The 21,481-nt window shown below is 47.7% G+C and overlaps 1 protein-coding gene across 1 annotated transcript; it reads right to left on the reverse strand.

The window, feature by feature from the left end:
* Nucleotides 1–542: 542 nt before the first annotated feature.
* LOC118081333 (class I histocompatibility antigen, F10 alpha chain-like) lies at nucleotides 543–20,225 on the reverse strand. The gene is made up of 8 exons (XM_088664175.1): nucleotides 20,083–20,225; nucleotides 10,510–10,785; nucleotides 7,471–7,746; nucleotides 5,149–5,433; nucleotides 3,651–3,734; nucleotides 2,891–2,929; nucleotides 2,200–2,232; nucleotides 543–1,646 (listed from the first exon to the last, which is right to left on the reverse strand). The coding sequence occupies exons 1-8, from the start codon at nucleotides 20,153–20,155 to the stop codon at nucleotides 1,624–1,626; spliced, it is 1,089 nt and encodes a 362-aa protein (XP_088520301.1). The 5' UTR covers nucleotides 20,156–20,225; the 3' UTR covers nucleotides 543–1,623.
* Nucleotides 20,226–21,481: the final 1,256 nt, after the last annotated feature.

The raw sequence follows: 21,481 nt of genomic DNA on the forward strand, positions 1-21,481 counted from the left end.
AAATAACTGTCTGACGTTTACAAGACATCTGAAGGCAGCCCTGTTCAGGGAAGTTTTTAATGTTTGATGTTTTATCGTGTTTTTAATATTCTGTTGGGAGCCGCCCAGAGTGGCTGGGTATAAATAATAAATTACTATTTCAGTGGCAGAACTTCCTCCTGGGATTGCAGACTTTCAGGGCAGCCCTGCCTTGGTCATCTCCCACCACCCACTGCCCCAGATCAGATATTTGTACATTTCTTTTGTATTTATATTTCCAAGCCTCCTTTCTTCCGTCCTGGAACCAAAGGCAGCATCCAGGTAGTTCAAACCCTCCCCCCCCCCTTCAAACTTCTTGGTTTCAGCATCAAGATGGCCTCATGTAACTTAATCCCACCCCTGCAAAACCACAGATTACAGTATGTCTCCATCTCGCTTTGGACTCTAGTTCTTCAGACACTTTGCAAAGGAAGACCAATTATTGGCACCTCCCTGCCAGAGTCTGAATATTCTCAGGAACTTCAAAATCTCTGGAAATCCTGTGATAAGAAGGAAAGAACCACTAAAGAAGAAGGGTTTATTTAAGTCAAACGGATATTATAAAAGTACTGTATTAATAATAATAATTACATCCAGTGTCTTCAAAGCAAGGTGCAGCAAATCCATTGGGTTAGGCAAGAAGATCGAAAAGAGGTCTAAAAGAATTATTGCACTCTTATTTCTACGAAAGAGTCTCCTTAAGCAATGTCAGGCTATGAGAAGGGAAGGGAGATGGTGGGAATCATATGGAGGGAACCGCAGAGGCAAAGCATGTTCCTCAATCTCTGCCCTCCAGAGGTTTTTGGCCTACAACTCCCGTGATCTCTAGCTAGCAGGACCAGTGGTAAGGGATGATGGGAATTGTAGTCTCAAAACATCTGGAAGGCCAAGTTTGAGGAAGCCTGCTCAAGGGCCACAGGTGAAAAAGCAAGAATGGGTGAGATAAAAATAAGGCAAATTGAAGGCAACGAAACCAGTTTACTCTGAAGAGTTCGTGTGGTCTGACTCAGTGGGTCACCCCTCCTAGAAGGCTGTGGGGACCAGGCAACAAGTTTCATGAACTGCAGGCAAAAAGAAGGGGCTCCTTCTTTCAGATCAAACTTTGGCCATGCAGCTCCTGACCTGCCTCTTCTTAGCCAAAGGCTGGGCGGCCCAATAGGCAGTAACAACAAAGCCTATTTCATGCATAATACCCCTAAAGCAGTTCTCAAATGTTGCCTTTCCTTCAATTTGGATGGCAAGCGAGGGATGGAAGGTTGGGGAAGGGCTTGTGGAGAGAACCACACCAACAAGGAATCAAGAGATACCATCAAAATCCCTGCAAGTCATGCTCAATCTTGCCTTTCCTTTTAAAACTTTTAGTTGCACATATTTGACACATTTCTGATTAATGCAAACACATTTCTGAAAATCAGCTGCAAAGCAAAATTGGCCAAAAACCATCCGAAAAACGTGATTATCCTCAAATTCAAGTTACAGCTGGAGTCAGAATGGCAGGGTGAGAGCCAGGATTAACGAGCATCATAAACAGCATGAAAGGACAGGAGGGGCTCTGAGCCTCTGCAATTCACAGCCAAACTTGGACAGGCTCCTTCTGGTCTCATCTCACACACTGGGCTGGTCTGAAGCTGCAGAAATAAAGAACAGGAGTGTTTCAAAGTTAAGCAAACATCATGGTTTGGGGGCATCAGCATTACAGAGCTAGAGGGATCCCAAAGGCCGTCTAGTCCAGCCTCACAAGGAAAGCCACCATCCCTCATCATGTGAACTCAGACCTAAAATATGCTAGGAACACCACCAAAATGGGATTGCAGAGCAAATGCCTGCAGAGGGCAGCTCAAGAAAGTGAGCCAAGCTGCACACTTTGGGGGAATACCGAAAGGAAACAAATCAGTCCTACTGGAAGGAAAAATCCCTTCCAGAACCTAAAATGTGACTCTCATTCAGATCCTGGGTAGAACCCATTTGTCAGATGGAGGGGATCCTCTGTGGAGCTCAGATGGACAGGCAGAATGAGTCACGAGAGCTATTTTCAGCTCAATGGACACTCCAGATTACGTTATGTCACTCTTGGAAACCCCAAGGTAGGTAACAGGAAAGCAGCTTTTCCCCATTTGGGGATGTTCCCCACAGAGTCTTCTGCAAGAACCTCACTTTGCCCCCACCTGCACCCCCACTTACCCCTGGTGGAGCTGTCGGACCCCTGGTCGCTTGCTGCAAAAGGGAGGAAACACAGGAGTCAGGATTCCGAGGAGGGAGATCCCATCCCCCAGCCCTTCTCCTCCCTCCTTCCAACCCCATCCCCAAATCAGTCTCAATCTGGGGATGTTGAGGGACAGGCAGCCCAGAGGCAAGGGGGCTGAACAACAGCATTGGAAGAAGCAGACACTGGAGGGCAAAGAGAGATGGGCACAGCCTGGCATGGAGGCAGCGGGGGACTAGAGCTGGGGTGGGTGTGATCTGGGCAGGAAGGGGGCAGAAAGGCAGAAGGCGGAGGGGGGAGCAGTGATTCCAATTCAGGAGGGGAGGGTTCCTGACATCCACAGACTTGCCAACCAACCAAATCTTTAGCTTCAGGATATACCGGTAGTAAACAACCAGAGATCCCTCTCTCTCCCCACACCATCGGCTCTTCCTCCTGTTGCTTTTTGGAGCCCATCCCTCAGCCGACAGTCTCTCTACAGCCTTGTCCTGGCCCTGAGGGACCCCTTGCTGCCCACAGACAGGCTGAGCAAAAAGGCTTAAGCTTTCCATCAGGGTCTTGTGCTTAAGGACTAGGTCACCACCAGGTTTAGTTTTGTCTGTTTGTAACCTGTTACTGCTCCATATTGGGGGAAATATGTCAGACAGAGAGAGGGGAGGAGTCACTCACTTGAGGCGGCTTTGTAGGCTGATTTCTCGCTCCGTTTCCCTGAGAAGACAAAAGCAGAAGGTCAGAGTTGGAAGGGAATTCCAGAGGCCACACAATCCCATTTCGACAATCTGGCTCTCAGATGCTGAAACCTTCCCAGCACATGCTCCTCTTGTCTCTTCCAAACACCTCCAAGGAAGGTGAGCCCAGAAGGGGAGATTTTCAAGGAACTCAAGTTACAAAGAAGTAGGGGAAAAAATGAGAAAATTAAATTAGAATATCAACACGGGGAAACGAGGTAGTGGATAAATTCCAAGAGGCTGGAAGGAAACATTATCCAGTCCCTTCACTCATTCCTTTTCAGATTATTATTTCGGTGATTCCCCAAATAAAAATTCAAAATGAGAGCACAAAATACATAATTAAACAAAAACAAACCAGTTAACTCACATTTAAAAGGCCAAAGGCCTGGTCGGAGAGAAACATTTTTGCCTGGCACCTAAAGATATGTAAGGAAGGCTCCCTGGTAAGTGTCTGCAGGATTGAAGGCTCAGGGTGGATTAAAACATCAGGTGGGAAGTGAATTTCCTGAGCACACAGTGAGTGCAAAGCTATGACCACCATGACTTTTGGCCCATGCTCAAAGGGTGCTTTTATGGAGAAGGGTCTCTGTAGGGATACAAGGGGCAGTTGCCAGGAAGGCTCCACCAGCACATTCCCAGTTGGAGGCTAAAACAGAAGGACACATGAGAGGCAGCAAACGTGTTCAGGGTTTACTTACTGCGGATGAAGAAGATGATCCCAGAGACCAGCAAGATGGCAGCCAGGACACCCACAATGGCTCCCACAATGAGCCCCAGGTTTACTAAAAGGAGATAAGAGACATTTTATTCAGACTGGTGGCAACAGCTCCCTAAGGCCTCAAGCAGACACTCTTTCTCTCTCCTAACAGGCCAAGGTCCTCTGTGTAGTGGCCCTGATACAAGGGAGTTCATTTCCACCAGAGTCCAGCATTAGAGGTCTTCAAAATAACCAATTCATTTAATAAAAAAATTCCTTCAGTAGCACCTTAAAGACCAACTAAGTTTATATTTTGGTATGAGCTTTCGTGTGCATGCACACTTCTTCAGATACACACGAAAGCTCATACCAAAATATAAACTTAGTTGGTCTTTAAGGTGCTACTGAAGGAATTTTTTTATTTTGCTTCGACTCAGACCAACACGGCTACCTACCTGTAAACAATTCATTTAAGGAAGACAGGTGACAGGCACATCTGTTTTATCACAGACTCAAGACTTAAAAGCAGGTCTCCTCCTCCTCATGCGCTTCAGCCTTCTGTGTCATGACCCTGATAGGAAGGGATTCCCTCCTCTCTGAGACCCCCCCCCCAAGAGCCCAGCATTACAGGCCTTCAGGGAAGGCACAGACCCTCGAAAAAAGCATCTTGTATAGGGTTGCCATACGTCCGGGTTTTCCTAGACAAGCCCTCTTTTTCAGACTTAAAATGTCTGTCCATAATTTTTTTTAAAATGAGACGCAATGTCCAGGTTTTTTTTCTTTGGTTGAATCTCTGAAGTCCGTAGCAGTGGTGAATGAGCACAAGACAAGAGCCCTGGCCCCCTCTCGCCTTCCTGTGTGTGTCTTTGGCTCAAGGGCCACTTCCATAATCCTCACTTGCCTGCTTGTGAGAAGGAGTCTCTGAGGTCTTGGTGGGGATGTGTTTTGCTGCTAGATATTCTGCTTTCCCGGTGGTGTGTGTGAGACAAGCATTATTAAAAAAAAACCCTCCTTGCTCTTCCCAGCGGTGTGCGGGTATTTGGGCTGAGTGGGGATGAATATCAGTTTTTCTAGCTGGGCGTGATTGTGAGGAAGAGCGAGTGAGAATCTTTTTCACTGTAAAGTACAGTCAGTCTGGGGTTCCCTCTTAAGTTCATTGCCCCTTTTTCAGTTGCAGTGACTGTAAGTTTGATTCTGAAGAAGTAAAATATCTGCCAACAATCTGTGACATCACAACTACTTGGGCTTAAAGTAAAAAAGCGACGGCCAGTTTTTACCTACAAAATCCAATTTGAGTCGAAGGCCTAGGAGACACTTGCCAGAAAAGGCTGCATCTCTGTCAAAATCTCCAGGTTCCAATTACTACCTCCAAAGACATAGACAGGATCCAACTGGGGGTTCCCCATCTGAGTTGTGCTGCTGCTGAAGGGAGGAGTTGGGTGAGAATCCCCCTCCCAGAACCCACCCCTTCCCCTCCTGTCTGTCTGTCTGTCTCTCACCTGGCTTCTCCCAGGCCACATCCAGAGGCTTCTCCAGGCTGTCATGCTCCACGCGGCACCGGAAGCGGTCCCTCTCCTCGGGGTCGATCTTGACACTGAGCAAGACATAGTAGGTCCCGTCTGAGTTGGGGGCGACCAATCCTCGGGAGGTGCCCTCCTGCCAGACCTCCCCGTCCTTCACCCAGTTGGCATCAATCTCCTTGGGGTAGAAGCCGTGGACTTGGCAAACAAGGGTCTCCAGGCTGTCATAGTCTGCCTTCCTGGTCACCTTCACCACCGGAGCCTCTGCAAAAAGGGCCATATTGGGGTTTACAGATAGACATCCACAACGGGAGCCTGACCTGAAGGAATCCTGCGTTCTTTAAGAGCAGAAACCCAAGGGACAACCTAAGCCTGCCTCCCAGAGTGTCAGAATCTCCTCACATCTGCTGAAATTAAAAAGAACTGCAAATAAATGGAATTCCTCGACCTCTCTTGGCATCTTCCCCTGTCAGTGTCTATGCTGGAACTGTTTTTAAATGTTTTATCCTTTCTTTGCCAAAGCAGACTCCTTTGGGAGGGAGGACTGGGTACAAATCAAATTCATTTATCATCTTGAAAACTCTAACACTACTTGTGGTCCCAATGAGCTGATCCTGGTTCCTCTCTTGAGGGGGAAGAAATGCTGGACTCGCTGCTCTCTGTTCTCCAGGACTTCTCAATAGTTAGTGAACAAAGCCAACAGCCCTGGGAAAGACAGAGCTCCTTTCTAGTTCTCCCACCTGCCCTGAAAGGGCCCCAAGGTTTGAAAGGGCCCATCTCCCTTCTCCACGGCAGCCTCCCCTGGAGTGGAAATGGCAGACGAAGAGGCCCAGAAAGCCAGCAACTTATGCACATTTAACTTGTGCACATACAGCTTTACAAAAAAGCTGTATCTGAAGAAGTGTGCATGCACACGAAAGCTCATACCAAAATAAAAACTTAGTTGGTCTTTAAGGTGCTACTGAAGGAATTTTTTTATTTAGCTTTACAAAAAATATTGACAAAAAATATTGTAAAAGCCAAAAAGTGGGTGGGAAGGGGGCAGGCAAACCCAATAGCCCTTGAATCCAATGTGGTTTGACTATACACATTTTTGGCTTTAGGCACGATTTGCAGAATATAATCCTTGTTTAAAAACTGGCTCCCTGGGTAGCTGTTGTCTGAAGGGGCTGTCCCGGGCTCCCACCCGCTTTGCAGTGCCTGGATTGGTTAACTCTGCCTAGGAGGCGATGTGACTCTGCTGGGGGGAGCAGGAAGGAAGGAAGTTCAAGCCCTTTCCCCACAGAAACCCAAAACAAGGCCTCCCCACCTCAACCACCCCCTCACCTGTGCTCAGCAGAACCTCCGCCCCAAAGAGGATGATTTCCAGCCTCCTTTGAAAATTGTCACCCTTTAAAACACTTCAGTGTGGCTTTTGAGGTGAAATCCTCAACCTCAACAAATGTGCTCAGCGTCTCTGGGGTGAATTATCACCAGGCCCCCATGGATGAAGTTGCTCAGATCTCTCTAAGCACGGCTAATACATACGTATGTGTCATTCCTCAAAAAGGGAGGGTGCTAGAATTATTTCATTCTTAATTACTTTTCATTTTAGCAAAGCTAATAAAGAGAGACAGGAAGAAAGCCAGTCAAAACACTTGATCATGTGATTGGCCCCTGTGCCAGATTCTTGAGGCGGAAGAGTGGACTGTACCATTTCAAGGCACGGGGTTGAGGACCTCTGAATGTTCCCCATGGAAAAAAGTAGTATTCCTCACAAATAAAAAATATATGTGCAGGTTTTCTGCTTCTAGGCCACAAGTGGCTAACCTATAGTCTTAGTGAGGGGCTGCATCCATATTTTATGAGCTCCCCACACATTTTCTATTTTTTTAAAAAGGTTAATTAATTTAGTTTTAAAGACTTTCCCCATAGGTACATACCCAAGTGTAAAGGCAAAAGGTTTTTCTGTATCCTGCCTCAAATCTGTCCATTTCAATTTTCTTTTTTTACTTAATTTAAAATGCATTTTGCTTTGCTGGCCAGTTCCCTACTGTTTCTTTGTGCCCCCCATTTGCCTTTTGCCATCCCTTATTCTAGCCAAAGGGACACGTGGGGCTGATTTTAAACATCTCCCCCCCCCATCATAGTCTAAAATGACCCCCTTTCTCCTCCCAGAGCCCCAAACTTCTTTCTGCCACCACCACCAAGAAAAGTGTTTGCTCTTTGGTCCAGAAAGGAAGACTGTTAAGGGGGGGGGAGCTGGTAGGGAAACTGCCCCACTGAGCCCCCCTCCCCACCCCCATTGCCCCCACCCCTCACCTGTCCTCAGCAGAGTCTCATTCCCATAGTCCAGGTATCTCTGCAGCCACTCAATGCAAATCTCCTCCAGGTAGTGCTTCTTGCCCTGGTTGAAGGCCAATTCAGCATCCCACTTCCTCTTGGTCGCTTGGGCCCCCATATCGGCTGCCGTCCAGGTGAGGGTCTCCTTGTCGAAGGCGATGAAGTCCCTCCCATCATAGCTGAGCTGTTCATGCACTCCTTTGCGCCCGTCTGAACTCAGCTCACAGCCAAACATCCACTGAAAGGTGTGGATCCCTGGAAGAACCAAAAGAGGCCCATGAGGTCAAGGGGGGTCAGAGCAGCCCCTCCCCCCATCAGCAAAAGAGCCCAGTAAAAAGGATTTATTGGCCTCAGACTGAGAGAAGAGGCAGCAGTCAGAGGTGAGAAAAATCAACCGGCATCATAACACGTTCACTGAGGCAAACACTACAATCCTGAGCCTCTAAAGACCCCCTTTAATTGCCCTCCTCTCTCTCATGCCTCAAACTTTCTCCCCCCCCCAACAAGCCCTAGTGGATTCTCCCAACTCCCTGGAGGCGGGGGAGGGGTGGGTGGGTTTCCCTTCCTGTCCAAGAGGAGCATCCCTTGCGACTTCACAGCCTGTCAGTCTTTTCCCTCATATTGAATTACGTCTCAATATATTTAACATAAATGTTAAAGTGACTCCATGCATCCATTATTTCAAGATGGCACCCAAACATCATCCCCCCGCAATAAAAAGATAGACATGTCTTTGTATGCAATAATATTCTGAAAAAGAAACTGGGGATCATGTAATCTTGCATAGTTGAATATAATGCATAATTCTAAATTCTTTTACTGTATTCTTTTTCTTACTAGGTCTTATTACCTTACTTGTCAGCATTTAAAGTTTCTGACTGAATTTTTTTATTGATTTCACGATATAGCTAATTTTCATAATTTTCATAATTTTAATTTTTTAAAAAATATTTTATTGCATTTCCATTTTATATATTCAAATACAATCAAATTATTCCTTCTATTAATTTTTTGCTCATTTGAGCTTACCGACTTCCCTCCATCCCGCTTTCAAAATTCCTCATATATCCTCACATTTATACATTTTTCAAATCTACATTTTCTTTTTAAATTTATCTCAATCTTTAAATAAAGGTAAAAAGATACTAATTGTATACATTACAAGACTTCTTACTATCCTGCTAGTGTTGTTAATTGATTGCAATGATCATTTAAATATTGCATAAATTTACTCCAGTCTTCAATTTTCATAATTTTAAATTCCCCAAAACTAAAAACAAGTCTGCACTTCAGGGGGGAAACAAACCTATAATAACCAATACTGTATTAATTCTATTTTTAAGATGAACAACTTGGTTTCATTAATTTTTTCTATCACAGCTATGGATTGTAGGAAAGTTGTACCCAGTAGCCATTTCCCCCCTACAATGCTAAAAAAACATAATAAAAACAAAAAACAATAATTTTCACAATCAATTTTTTTTGATTATAATCATTCCCACACGCTGAAAATTTAGGTTTTCTAAACCTAGTTTTTGCACCAAATAAACTACATATATAATTTTTTAAGGTTTTTATAAAATCTTTTGAGTGCCGGTGTATATATATACATATACAGAAGGCTGAGGATCTCAAGAGGGACAGAAACGCAGATTTCACAAAACTTTGAAGTGCTATAAAATTAAAACCGTTTGAGATGGAGGGAAAAAATTAAAGGGGGTTTCTTTCAACCGTAAGGGAAGGGTTTACACCAAGTTTCATCAAAATCCGAGATGGTGGGTGACAAGACCGCATTGAACTGACGTGGAATGACCCTAACATCTTTTGACTCATTTCAGAAGGAAGTTTAAAAAACAAAAATGTGTGCCAAGAGGCTTTGGCCAGAGGTCTACCAGCTTCTACTGAGTTTAAATGATTCCAAGGCTGGATGGGGCAGGAGTGTGGCAGAAATCACCATAACTGGACCAAGGGGGTGAAGGACCTTTCTAAAGGGTCCTGTTACACATCCCTAAGACTGCGAGACAATAAAGTAAGTACAGATGGATAATAAATGCTGGAGATGTGGGATCTTATGCAGGTTTACTCAGAAGCAAGTCCCATGGAGTTCAGTGGGGCTCCTTCCCTCCCAGGCCATAAGTTTTCCAACTAAAATCAGAGAGAGTGAAACTCCCAAAATAACACAACCCAAAGTACTTAGGCAACAGATTATTTCTGATCTCAATGGGCTCTGATCCAGTTCTGGCCTAATGCTCCTTTTGGACACAGGACAGGCCCGGCTAATAATTGCCAGTGTAGATCTTCTGGGGATTCCCTGTCTCAGGCTGCAGGAAGACCTTGGGGGCTCCTGTCTACACCTCCACTTCAGATGCCCACCATGCCTATTCTTTTAACCATGTATTTGCCACTCTGACCCCCAAAACCCAGTCCATTTGTGTTCCTTAAAAAGGCTTCTCTTTCAACACTGTGCAAGGAAGTGGGAGGGGCTTGGTGATGGTCAGAAGCGTCAGCCAATCAGAACCTCTGTCTGGGCAGCTGGCTTCTCCTTAAGCAGGACCCGAACTCAAGGCTTGCTTGTCTCAGCCTCAGGATTCCCACCCTTCTCTTTCCCTCCCAGAAGAAAATGAACTAGACAGATTTCCACCTCAGAAGGCCTAAGCTGAGCCTAGCATGCAAGGAAGGGCTGGCAATGGAGACATTTCCTTGGGAGGATGTGGAGGTCCAGAGAGTGTCATTCTGGAGGGTCTCTCCCCCCCTCAAAGTCTCATTCTCTGTCCCCTCCACCCCACACCATCCCAGCCCCCATTGAGACCTTGAATGGGATCTTCCCTCTGCCCTCCTCCATTCCTGCAGTTATGAACTGATCAGAAGGGAAGGGGAAGAAGCTTCTGCCCTGGGTGGAGACCCCCCACCCTCCATTTCCTTGTCTCATTGAAGCCCCCTCCCTGCAATTCTGGCCCCTGGAGGGAAGGATACTTGGGAGGGAAGCGTGCCTCTGTGCCTCTCCTGCCTTCCACTCACCTCCGCTCTGGTTGTAGCGATTCCTTGCAGTTTCCAGGTTCACCCTGAACACCAGCTCTTGACCCTGAGCAACCTGAGTCTGACTGTCCCAGTACTGAGGATCCTCCTTTTCCACCTTCCTTATCCAGGGGACACGAGGCAGTGCCTTCTTGGTGTCACTGTCGTACTGAACAAATTGCTGGTCATCCACGTACCCCACAGCAATGAACTGGGGCAGCCCCTGGCCAGGCTCAGACACGGCTGTGAGGAAGTAGCGCAGGGAGTGAGAAGTGGAGCCTGGAAAGGAAGAGAGAGGGGGCAGAGAGTTAGGGGTTCTGCAGATGAAGGAAGCACCCTAATCCTGCTGTATTACAGGCAGCAGCCCTAAATTAGGAGATCCAAAATTCAGCAGGGTTTGGGGGAGTTTGTAGACCTGCCCTTAAACATAGAGGAGGCAGAGCAAAGGAGCCTAAGAATCATAGTGTTGGAAGGGGAAAAGATAGGATATAAATACAAGTAACAACAAGAGCCAATGGGGCAGTGGGCGAGAAAATGCTCTGCCAGGCAGCATGTCTAAATCTCTGCATGTCTCTGCTGAGGCTCCATGTGAGGGAGAGAGAGGCCAGCCCCTCCCCTTTAGCCAAGGGGGCAGGAATTGCCCCCCCCACTTGCAAGCACCAAGCTGATGAGAGCTCCCACAACATGGTCTGAAGGCTGAGGATGCAGGCACCAAACTGAAGCTAAACAGGCTCAGGCCTGGTAAGTGGATGGAGGGGTGACCACACAAAGCAACATCCATAGATGGGAGAACAGGAAGCTGCCTCATACTGTCCACTCTGACTGGAAGTGGCTCCCCAGGGACTCAGGATGCGGCCTCGTTCTCAGGGATTGAACCAGGGACCTTTTGTGGGCAAGGCAAGTGCATAATATAAAATATGATTTCACAGACTTAATGTAAGAACCCAAAGAAGAGCTTTCACCTGGGGGGCCACTGTGAGAACGGGATGCTGGACTAGGCTGGCCACTGGCCTGAAGCAAGCTCTCCTTCTCTTCTTGGGATGGCTCATATATGCAGAAACGGGCCTAGTTAAGCCACTCCCTTGGAGCCGCCCCACAATCTGACCTTCTGGAGCCATGCACTGAACAGGTCTGACCCAGGTCTTGCTTCCTGGGCTCTGGGAGGCTTTGGCAAGACCTCATGGGAACTCAGGACAGCCCCACAAGATCTCATGAGAACCTACCAGAGTCTAGGATGCAAGGCAGAGAGCTTCAAAGCTCTTTCGGTGCTGGGAAAACCTTGCACAAAAAGAGCTCTCTGCCTCCTGCATATATAATTTGTGTGATTCCAACAGGCCAGCTGTCAACAGCATGAAGTTGAAATCAGTACAAGATAAAGGCATTCCAGTTGCGAGTTTCCTGCACTTTCCACCAGTTTCCCAGGGACAGGTGTAAAGTTAATTGGCCTGTAATTTCCAGGATCCTTCCTGGATCCCCTTTGGATAATCAGTGCTTAAATGGTTCAATGTTACAATGTTTGCAATCTTTCCACGTTGTGGTCTGAGCTACCACCCACAGAGCGGGTTCCCCACTTGAGAAAGATGGCCCCACAGTGATAGCAGGGGCAGGAGGACAAATGCAACTTTGGGGTCAGATCTCAACAGGTGGCCCCACATCCCCTTTCTCACACATGCCCCTTCATGAGATCGAACACAGGAAGGGGGACAGAGCGTGGCAAAGGAAGACCCTATCCCCAAAATGGCTCACTTTCCTGCAGGCTGTACCAGCTCTGGCCACCAGGTGGCCTAATGAGTTCCACAGTAACAGCCAACAAAGCAAAATAAAAAAATTCCTTCAGTAGCACCTTAAAGACCAACTAAGTTTATATTTTGGTATGAGCTTTCGTGTGCATGCACACTTCTTCAGATACACTAGAAACAGAAGTGTCAGACCCTATATATATACAGAGGGTGGTGGGGGTGGGTGGGAATGGGAGATGGGCTGATGGGAGTGGTAAACCTGTAGATGGGTGTTAATGGCTGCTGATGGCTGCAATTAGTCCTGGGCTGAGGTGCTAAAGAAAGCTTGATCATGCATAATGAGATAAGAATCCGTGAAAAACTAATCTGTGAGGAGTTGTTTAAGATTGGGTGGCTGTCTGTAGGCAATGAAAGGTCTTCCTCCCAGAGCTTGAGAAAGGGAGCAGTCATTGTCCAGGAGAGGCTGTAGATCTCTGATGATGCGTTGTACTGTTTTAACTTGGGAGCTGTATGTGATGACTAGTGGTGTTCTGTTATTTTCTTTTTTGGGTCTGTCTTGCAGCAGGTTCATCAGAGATCTACAGCCTCTCCTGGACAATGACAGCTCCCTTTCTCAAGCTCTGGGAGGAAGACCTTTCATTGCCTACAGACAGCCACCCACTCTTAAACAACTCCTCACCCACAATAATACAACCACCAGACTTAACATGGACACTGGTACCAGAGCCTGCAATAAACCCAGATGCCAACTTTGCTGCCACATACACCCGGACAACATCATTACTGGCCCCAACAACATCCAACATACCATCTCAGGACTATTTAATTGCTCATCTTCTAACATTGTGTATGCCATCAAATGCCAATGGTGCCCTTCAGCTCTCTATATTGGACAAACAGGCCAAACCCTATGCCAAAGGATAAATGGACATAAATCTGACATCAGGAACCATAAGACTGAAAAACCAGTAGGAGAACACTTCAATCTCCCAGGACATTCTATGTTGTTGTTGTTGTTGTTGTTGTTGTTGCTGTTGTTGTTTAGTCGTTTAGTCGTGTCCGACTCTTCGTGACCCCCTGGACCATAGCACGCCAGGCACTCCTGTCTTCCACTGCCTCCCGCAGTTTGGTCAAACTCATGTTCGTAGCTTCGAGAACACTGTCCAACCATCTTGTCCTCTGTCGTCCCCTTCTCCTTGTGCCCTCCATCTTTCCCAACATCAAGGTCTATTCCAAGGATTCTCTTCTCATGAGGTGGCCAAAGTATTGGAGCCTCAGCTTCACGATCTGTCCTTCCAGGGAGCACTCAGGGCTGATTTCCTTAAGAATGGATAGGTTTGATCTTCTAGCAGTCCATGGGACTCTCAAGAGTCTCCTCCAGCACCATAATTCAAAAGCATCAATTCTTCGGCGATCAGCCTTCTTTATGGTCCAGCTCTCACTTCCATACATCACTACTGGGAAAACCAAAGCTTTAACTATACGGACCTTTGTCGGCAAGGTGATGTCTCTGCTTTTTAAGATGCTGTCTAGGTTTGTCATTGCTTTTCTCCCAAGAAGCAGGCGTCTTTTAATTTCGTGACTGCTGTCACCATCTGCAGTGATCAAGGAGCCCAAGAAAGTAAAATCTCTCACTGCCTCCATTTCTTCCCCTTCTATTTGCCAGGAGGTGATGGGACCGGTGGCCATGATCTTGGTTTTTTTGATGTTGCGCTTCAGACCATATTTTGCGCTCTCCTCTTTCACCCTCATTAAAAGGTTCTTTAATTCCTCCTCGCTTTCTGCCATCAAGGTTGTGTCATCTGCATATCTGAGGTTGTTGATATTTCTTCCGGCAATCTTAATTCCGGCTTGGGATTCATCTAGTCCAGCCTTTCGCATGATGAATTCTGCATATAAGTTAAATAAGCAGGGAGACAATATACAACCTTGTCGTACTCCTTTCCCAATTTTGAACCAATCAGTTGTTCCATATCCAGTTCTAACTGTAGCTTCTTGTCCCACATAGAGATTTCTCAGGAGACAGATGAGGTGATCAGGCACTCCCATTTCTTTAAGAACTTGCCATAGTTTGCTGTGGTCGACACAGTCAAAGGCTTTTGCATAATCAATGAAGCAGAAGTAGACGTTTTTCTGGAACTCTCTAGCTTTCTCCATAATCCAGCGCATGTTTGCTATTTGGTCTCTGGTTCCTCTGCCCTTTCGAAATCCAGCTTGCACTTCTGGGAGTTCTCGGTCCACATACTGCCTAAGCCTGCCTTGTAGAATTTTGAGCATAACCTTGCTAGCGTGTGAAATGAGCGCAATTGTGCGGTAGTTGGAGCATTCTTTGGCACTGCCCTTCTTTGGAATTGGGATGTAGACTGATCTTCTCCAATCCTCTGGCCATTGCTGAGTTTTCCAAACTTGCTGGCATATTGGGTGTAGCACCTTAACAGCATCATCTTTTAAAATTTTAAATAGTTCAGCTGGAATATCATCACTTCCACTGGCCTTGTTATTAGCAGTGCTTTCTAAGGCCCATTTGACTTCACTCTCCAAGATGTCTGGCTCAAGGTCAGCAACCACACTACCCGGGGTGTACGAGACCTCCATATCTTTCTGGTATAATTCCTCTGTGTATTCTTGCCACCTCTTCTTGATGTCTTCTGCTTCTGTTAGGTCCTTACCACTTTTGTCCTTGATTATGGTAATCTTTGTACGAAATGTTCCTTTCATATCTCCAATTTTCTTGAACAGATCTCTGGTTTTCCCCATTCTATTGTTTTCCTCTATTTCTTTGCATTGCTCATTTAAGAAGACCCTCTTGTCTCTCCTTGCTGCTTTTTGGAAATCTGCATTCAGTTTCCTGTATCTTTCCCTATCTCCCTTGCATTTTGCTTGCCTCCTCTCCTCCGCTATTTGTAAGGCCTCGTTGGACAGCCTTCATGGATCAATGCCTTGTCGTGGCGAAGGGGCTTGAATAACTCGGAGAAGCTATGAGCTATGCCATGCAGGGCCACCCAAGATGGACAGGTCATAGTGGAGAGTTTTGACTAAACGTGATCCACCTGGAGAAGGAACTGGCAAGCCACTCCAGTATCCCTGCCAAGAAAACTCCATGGACAAAGACAACAGGCATTCTATACAAGATCTCAAAGCAGCTGTTTTATTACAGAGAAATTTCAGGAACAGACTGGAAAGGGAAGTTGCTGAATTGGAAATCATTACCAAGCTTAAAACCATGGAAGCACCTGGGATGAATAGAGATATCGGATTCTTATCTCATTATGCATGATCAAGCTTTCTTTAGCACCTCAGCCCAGGACTAATTGCAGCCATCAGCAGCCATTAACACCCATCTACAGGTTTACCACTCCCATCAGCCCATCTCCCATTCCCACCCACCCCCACCACCCTCTGTATATATATAGGGTCTGACACTTCTGTTTCTAGTGTATCTGAAGAAGTGTGCATGCACACGAAAGCTCATACCAAAATATAAACTTAGTTGGTCTTTAAGGTGCTACTGAAGGAATTTTTTTATTTTGCTTCGACTCAGACCAACACGGCTACCTACCTGTAGCCAACAAAGATTTGGGGAGAGTTTGGAGGGGAGGGAGCTGAGCATAGAACAGGCATTCCCAAACTGCGGTTCTCCAGATGTTTTGGCCTACAACTCCCATGATCCCTAGCTAACAGGACCAGTGGTCAGGGATGATGGGAATTGTAGTCAAAAACATCTGGAGGGCTGAAGTTTGGGAGTGCCTGGCTTAGACTTTCAGCATCAGACCCAGAGCTGGTCCGCCCAGGAGGCAACCCCACTGCTTCTGCTGCCACCAGAACACACCCCCTTATTGGCAAGAGGGAGCTTGGCGCCTGGTGTTGCCCCTTATCTTTTCCACCCCTGGACGGAGAAGTCGAGTTGAGTTCAGTGAGAAAAGGGGCATTTCCCTGGCGGAAGGTAGGGGGGCACGGTGCTAAGGGGGGAAGAGGAAGCAATTCCTGTTTTGCCTCAGGTAGCAAAATGGGGCATATTATTATTCTTTATTGAATTTATATACCGCTCAATACCTGGAGGTCTCAGGGTAGTTCACAGAACAAAATCAAAATATATAATCAAAATAAAAACATCAACCCAATAACACGCCCCCCCCCCAACAAAACAACATTTTAAAAGGGCATAGGATGTCTATCAAATCAACCAAAGGCCTTGTTAAAAAGGAACATTTTTGCCTGGCGCCTTAAGGTGTATAATGAAGGTGACAGGCAAACTTTCATTGGGAGAGCATTCCACAGATGGGGAGCCACTGCAGAGAAGGCCCTGTTCTCATGTTTTCACCCTCTGAACCTCTCAAGGTGGAGGCATGTGAAGAAGGGCCTCAGAAGATGATCTCATGGTCCGGGTAGGTTCATATGGAAAGAGGCGGTCCTTGAGGACCCATCATACCCCTGTGAAAATTGTGTTGAATGCATTTGGACAACTTCACCCTCAAAGAGGAAGAAGCCCGCTTGAGTTCGGCCAGTGACTCATGTCAAAACAGCTAGAAAACTAAAATAAAAATCATATACGGGACCCTGAAGGTCCAGACTCCTGCAATGTTGGCATCTCAACTGCAGCATCCATGGCAGATGGCCATACAACCTCTGCTAAAATACCTCCAAGGATAATCTACCATCTTTTGAGGGAGTTCCACAGTGGAAAACAGAGTGCAAGGAATCGTAAACCTGCAAGATGAGTTTGCTTGAATTAGGTACACCTTGATGGTCTGTGGACTCTGCTACCTCCGTCCAGTTCAGTTTCCTTTCAGGCAAGATCAAATGGGACCCACTTCCCAGCCCCCCCCTCCTAGAACAAGGGCTTTCCCCCAGTTCAAACCACAAGAGCTGCCTCTGGTTGTGGCATCTGGCTAAACAACACAGGCGGTTCTTCTCAGTGGTCGGGAGACAAAGAGCCACAAAATGAGTCACACGTGAGCCCCCAAAGTGAGGAGGAACTTGAAGGAACCAGTGGTCTCCACCACCCTTTGCCCTCCCAAAGCCCCCCTGCCCAGCCCTGTAGCAGACACAGTGAGGGGGCAGCCCCCCATACTGTATAGAGAGGGTTTCACAGAGAAATAACAGGCCTTACTCTTTAGTTCTTAAAGCTTTGTAAGTTACTGTGAGAATTCTTATGCAACAAGCAAGTATTAAACTAATGATAGTATTATATTCATACCATTTTCCATTAGAGAACCCCAAAAACTATCCTATATAATAAAGCCCCTGTGTCCCTGCGTCCAAGTTGTCCCGTGTGTCCCTGGGTTACTGCGCATGTACCCCAGGGACACAGGGATTGGACGGAGAGACAGGACGCACACATGCGCGCGCTCCCCCCCCCACCTCTGCCTACCGTTTACTCCGCTTTGTCGGGGCGCTCCGCTGAGCCCAGCTGGGCAGCGGGCGCCCAAGAAAAGGCCGTGATTCGGCCTCTTTCTGTGGCGGCGGCGCGTGGGGGGGGCCGGCTGGCCCCTCCCACAGCCGCCGCTTCGTTGGGGCGCTCAGCTGAGCCCAGCTGGGCAGCGGGCGCCCAGAAGAAGGCCGCAATTTGGCCTCTTTCTGTGGCGGCAGCGCGTGGGAGGGGCCGGCTGGCCCCTCCCACAGCCGCCGCTTCGTTGGGGCGCTCAGCTGAGCCCAGCTGGGCAGCGGGCGCCCAGAAGAAGGCCGCAATTCGCCCTCTTTCTGTGGCGGCGCGTGGGGGGGGCCCGGCTGGCCCCTCCCACAGCCGCCGCTTCGTTGGGGCGCTCAGCTGAGCCCAGCTGGGCAGCGGGCGCCCAGAAGAAGGCCACAATTCGGCCTCTTTCTGTGGCGGCAGCGCGTGGGGTGGCCGGCTGGCCCCTCCCACGGCCGCCGCTTTGGCGGGGCTGCACACCCGTTCCCATCATTCCTGCAGGTGGGGGAAGTACCCCTCAGATCCCAGACAAAGGGGCATTTGCCCCTGGAGCATCAGTCCCACCCACCCAGTTACTCGATGACAGTGGGGCTTCAGATGAATTTCAGCCGTTCTTTGATTATCTTCTGGAAGGTATTAATGTTTATATGATAAGTCTCGACAGATAAAGAGATCTGGGTTGATGAATTATGCTCTGTGACTCAGCAACATCAGGCCTTAGTTAACCGTTTGGCCGGTTCTGCTCCGCCTGCTGGAGCAACGAAGTTACCCCCCCTCGCAACCCTGAAGCTCCGGCGGCAGCAGCGGCCCACCTGACCTCCTTCCCTCCACCCCATGCGCTGCTCTTGGGTCCCAGCCTCTCTGCTTTGCACACTAAAAATCAATAAAATCTGTTCTAGCGCCCGTTTATTTTAACGGGCTGAATTCCACTAGTTTACAAATAAAAACAAACAATATTTTTTTGGGCGGGGGCATAAATGTAAGAAAATAACCAACCCAAACTTGATAATCATATTCTTCAATAAAGAGGATCACACTACAAAATAAATATTATCTCCCTCATCTCATAAACAGCAGGGGTCAAGGATAAACCCCACATAATCTCAACATCCTATTCCCCCTTCTCACTCCCCAAAATGCCCTGCTGGTATCTCCAGATCTTTCTCCCTCCCCATGTAGAATAAGGTGGTCTCACAAGAGTGTCTGCTTAAAACATTTTTCTTTGGGCAAACCTATCCAGATACGTAAAAGTTGACATGTTTTGGGCTCTTATTGCTAATTTTAATTATTTTATAATGCTTTCAACTGTTTTTATTATTTTACTACTGTATTTCTTGTATATCAATAAGTTTTCACCACAATTGAGCAGGATGTACATTTTTTTAGTTAAACAAAACATGGGTGGCAATCCCAAAAGGAGAAAAACACCGAAGACAGCAATCAGGAATGTGGAAATAAGAATTTAATTGTGTCAAACACTTGAATAGGATGCAGAGCCAGTCAATTGGTGGAGCAGGAATATTCTGAGCAAGGGCAATTCATGTCTAGGAGCTCCAGAAGCCAGGCACACTCCAACTTTTTTGAATTTTTTTTGGGGGGGGGGGTGAGGGAGAATATAAAAGAAGGCGGTATTCAAGTGGAACTGGGCTGTAGGGTGGGGACCCCCCTTGTTTCTCAGGAGTTGTTTGTGCCCTTCGTCCACAAGGGGCCGTACAAAATCGGCACAGAAAAGCTCCCTGCATAATTTACAAAACTACATGTTTGACAGGCAACTGGAAAGGGTTGGGGGGGGGAGTTACAATTGTAAAGCAGAAGAACCTGATGATGATAGTGCCTGTGAAAGGGAATTCCTGAACAAAAGAACCTTGGGAATTGAGGGTGGGGACCCCTTATTCAGACTCCCCCCCCCCCGCAATGAAGTCAGCTCTACATCCGTCCACCTCCCACCCCCAGGCTGGTCTCTTGAGTTTTTAGCTGAGTTTTTAAGAGCGGCTGAGGGTTAGATTAGAAGAGGGAAGGTAGAAAATAGAAGAGGAAAGTCTCTCTCTCTCTCTCTCTCTCTCTCTCTCTCTCTCTCTCTCTCTCTCTCTCTCTCTCTCTCTCTCACACACACACACACGCGAGTCAACACGAAGCTGTCGGGGGACGGGACATGCGAGTCACTCTCCCCACCATTAATCCGGCCAACACTTTCAAATTTCGTTTTGTTCTTTGCTTGAGCTACGAGCCAAGCAGTGAAGCGGTCCCTGCCCCGGACAGCATACAAAACAAGCCACAAGTCTGGGAAACAGATGTTTGGAAAGGGATCCGGCTCCAATTCGGAACAGAAACTCCCCGCCCGCCCCTTTCAGTGCCCACGAAATGCAATTCATCAAGAGGGCTGAGTGCCAATTATTTTCTCCCCCCGCCCAGGAGCACAGTCCTTACCTGCGCAGTCCAGGATCAGCAGGTGGGCAGCCGCCCACAGGATCAGGGGGGGCCAGCGGAGGAGGACCCCCATGATCTCCCCCCAAACGAAGCTCCTTTTTCCTCCTCTTACTCTAGCGGCGTCCTTCTCCCTCTGACGATCTGAGACCCGCTCTCTGCCCCGCCTGCGGAACCATCAGCAGCGGGAACCGGGATTGGGCGAGGGGATAATATTCCGCCAATCGGAAATCTGCGGGAAGATGACGACATCGGTCGCCGGGCAGAATTCGAGGCGCAAGTTTGGGACAGAGGCTCGAGAGGGAAAGAGAAAGTGATTGAAGCTCCTCGCTGGGAATCGCCGCCTCCCTCCCTCCTTCCCTCCCCCTGGCAGGTCTTCCTGTCCTACCCTGCAGGGAGGGCGGAGGGGGTTGCCATGGGAGAACCCCAGGTTCAATCTCCGCATCTCTAGGGGGGTCTGGGAATGCCCCTCCTCTGAAACTGGGGATAGGGGCTGTGAGATCCTGCGGGAGGTGGACTCGTGGGCTGAGTCAGTGCAAGGCAGCCTCCTGGGTCCTGTTTCTAAAAAGCCCTCGCATGTCTTCCTCCACTGCCAGAGGCAGAAAATGCATTAGAATAGCACTCGCTGGGTGTCCCTCTTCCGTGATCCTTGCAGGCTTCTTACTGGGGGCGCATCTGGTTGGCCACTGGGAGACCACCATGCTGGACTCGATGGGCCCCTTGGGTGTGATCCAGAAGCCTGGCTCTTCTCCTGCGTCCCTCTATCTAGTGGCAAGGGGTTCCAGCGTTTAACTGCCTTGTAAAGAAATGCTCAGTGTTACAACTAGGGCTGAACCTCAGGGTTGAGGTCAAAACACACACACACACACACACACACAGAGAGAGAGAGAGAGAGAGAGAGAGAGAGAGAGAGAGAGAGAGAGAGAGAGTATTGCCACACAGAGAGGTGCAGCAGGTGTTGGGAAACTGACAAACAGGTTGCTATCAGCACATGGTCAGGCCAGAGCCCACCACCTTGCCACTATTTCCTTTTTCCATGTGCTTTTAAAAAAGGCATTTTATATCACCACATATCTAGGAACTAGGCAGAGGGCCTTCTTGGTGGTGGCGCCTGCCCTGTGGAACGCCCTCCCAACAGATGTCAAAAAGGAAAACAACTACCAGACTTTTAGAAGAAATCTGAAGGCAGCCCTGTTCAGGGAGGCTTTTAATGTTTAATAGATTATTGTGTTGTATTTTTCTGTTGGAAGCCACCCAGAGTGGCTGGGGAGACCCGGCCAGATGGGCGGGGTATAAATAATAAATTATTGTTATTGTTATTATTATTATTATTATTATTATTATTATTACTTCCTTCTGTCGTCATATTGGCCCCAACATGAGTTGCCCTCCCCCTGCCTGG

The sequence above is a fragment of the Zootoca vivipara genome, chromosome 2 (genome assembly GCF_965207765.1).
Source record: "Zootoca vivipara chromosome 2, rZooViv2.hap1.1, whole genome shotgun sequence".
NCBI lineage: Eukaryota > Metazoa > Chordata > Lepidosauria > Squamata > Lacertidae > Zootoca > Zootoca vivipara.

Coding starts and splice junctions, on each gene's coding strand:
- LOC118081333 (XM_088664175.1), bottom strand. CDS start 20,155: ATGGGGGTCCTCCTCCGCTGGCCCCCCCTGATCCTGTGGGCGGCTGCC. Junction 2,930..3,650: donor GATCATCTTCTTCATCCGCA/GTAAGTAAACCC, acceptor TTGTCTTCTCAG/GGAAACGGAGCGAGAAATCA. Junction 2,233..2,890: donor AGCCTACAAAGCCGCCTCAA/GTGAGTGACTCC, acceptor TCCCTTTTGCAG/CAAGCGACCAGGGGTCCGAC.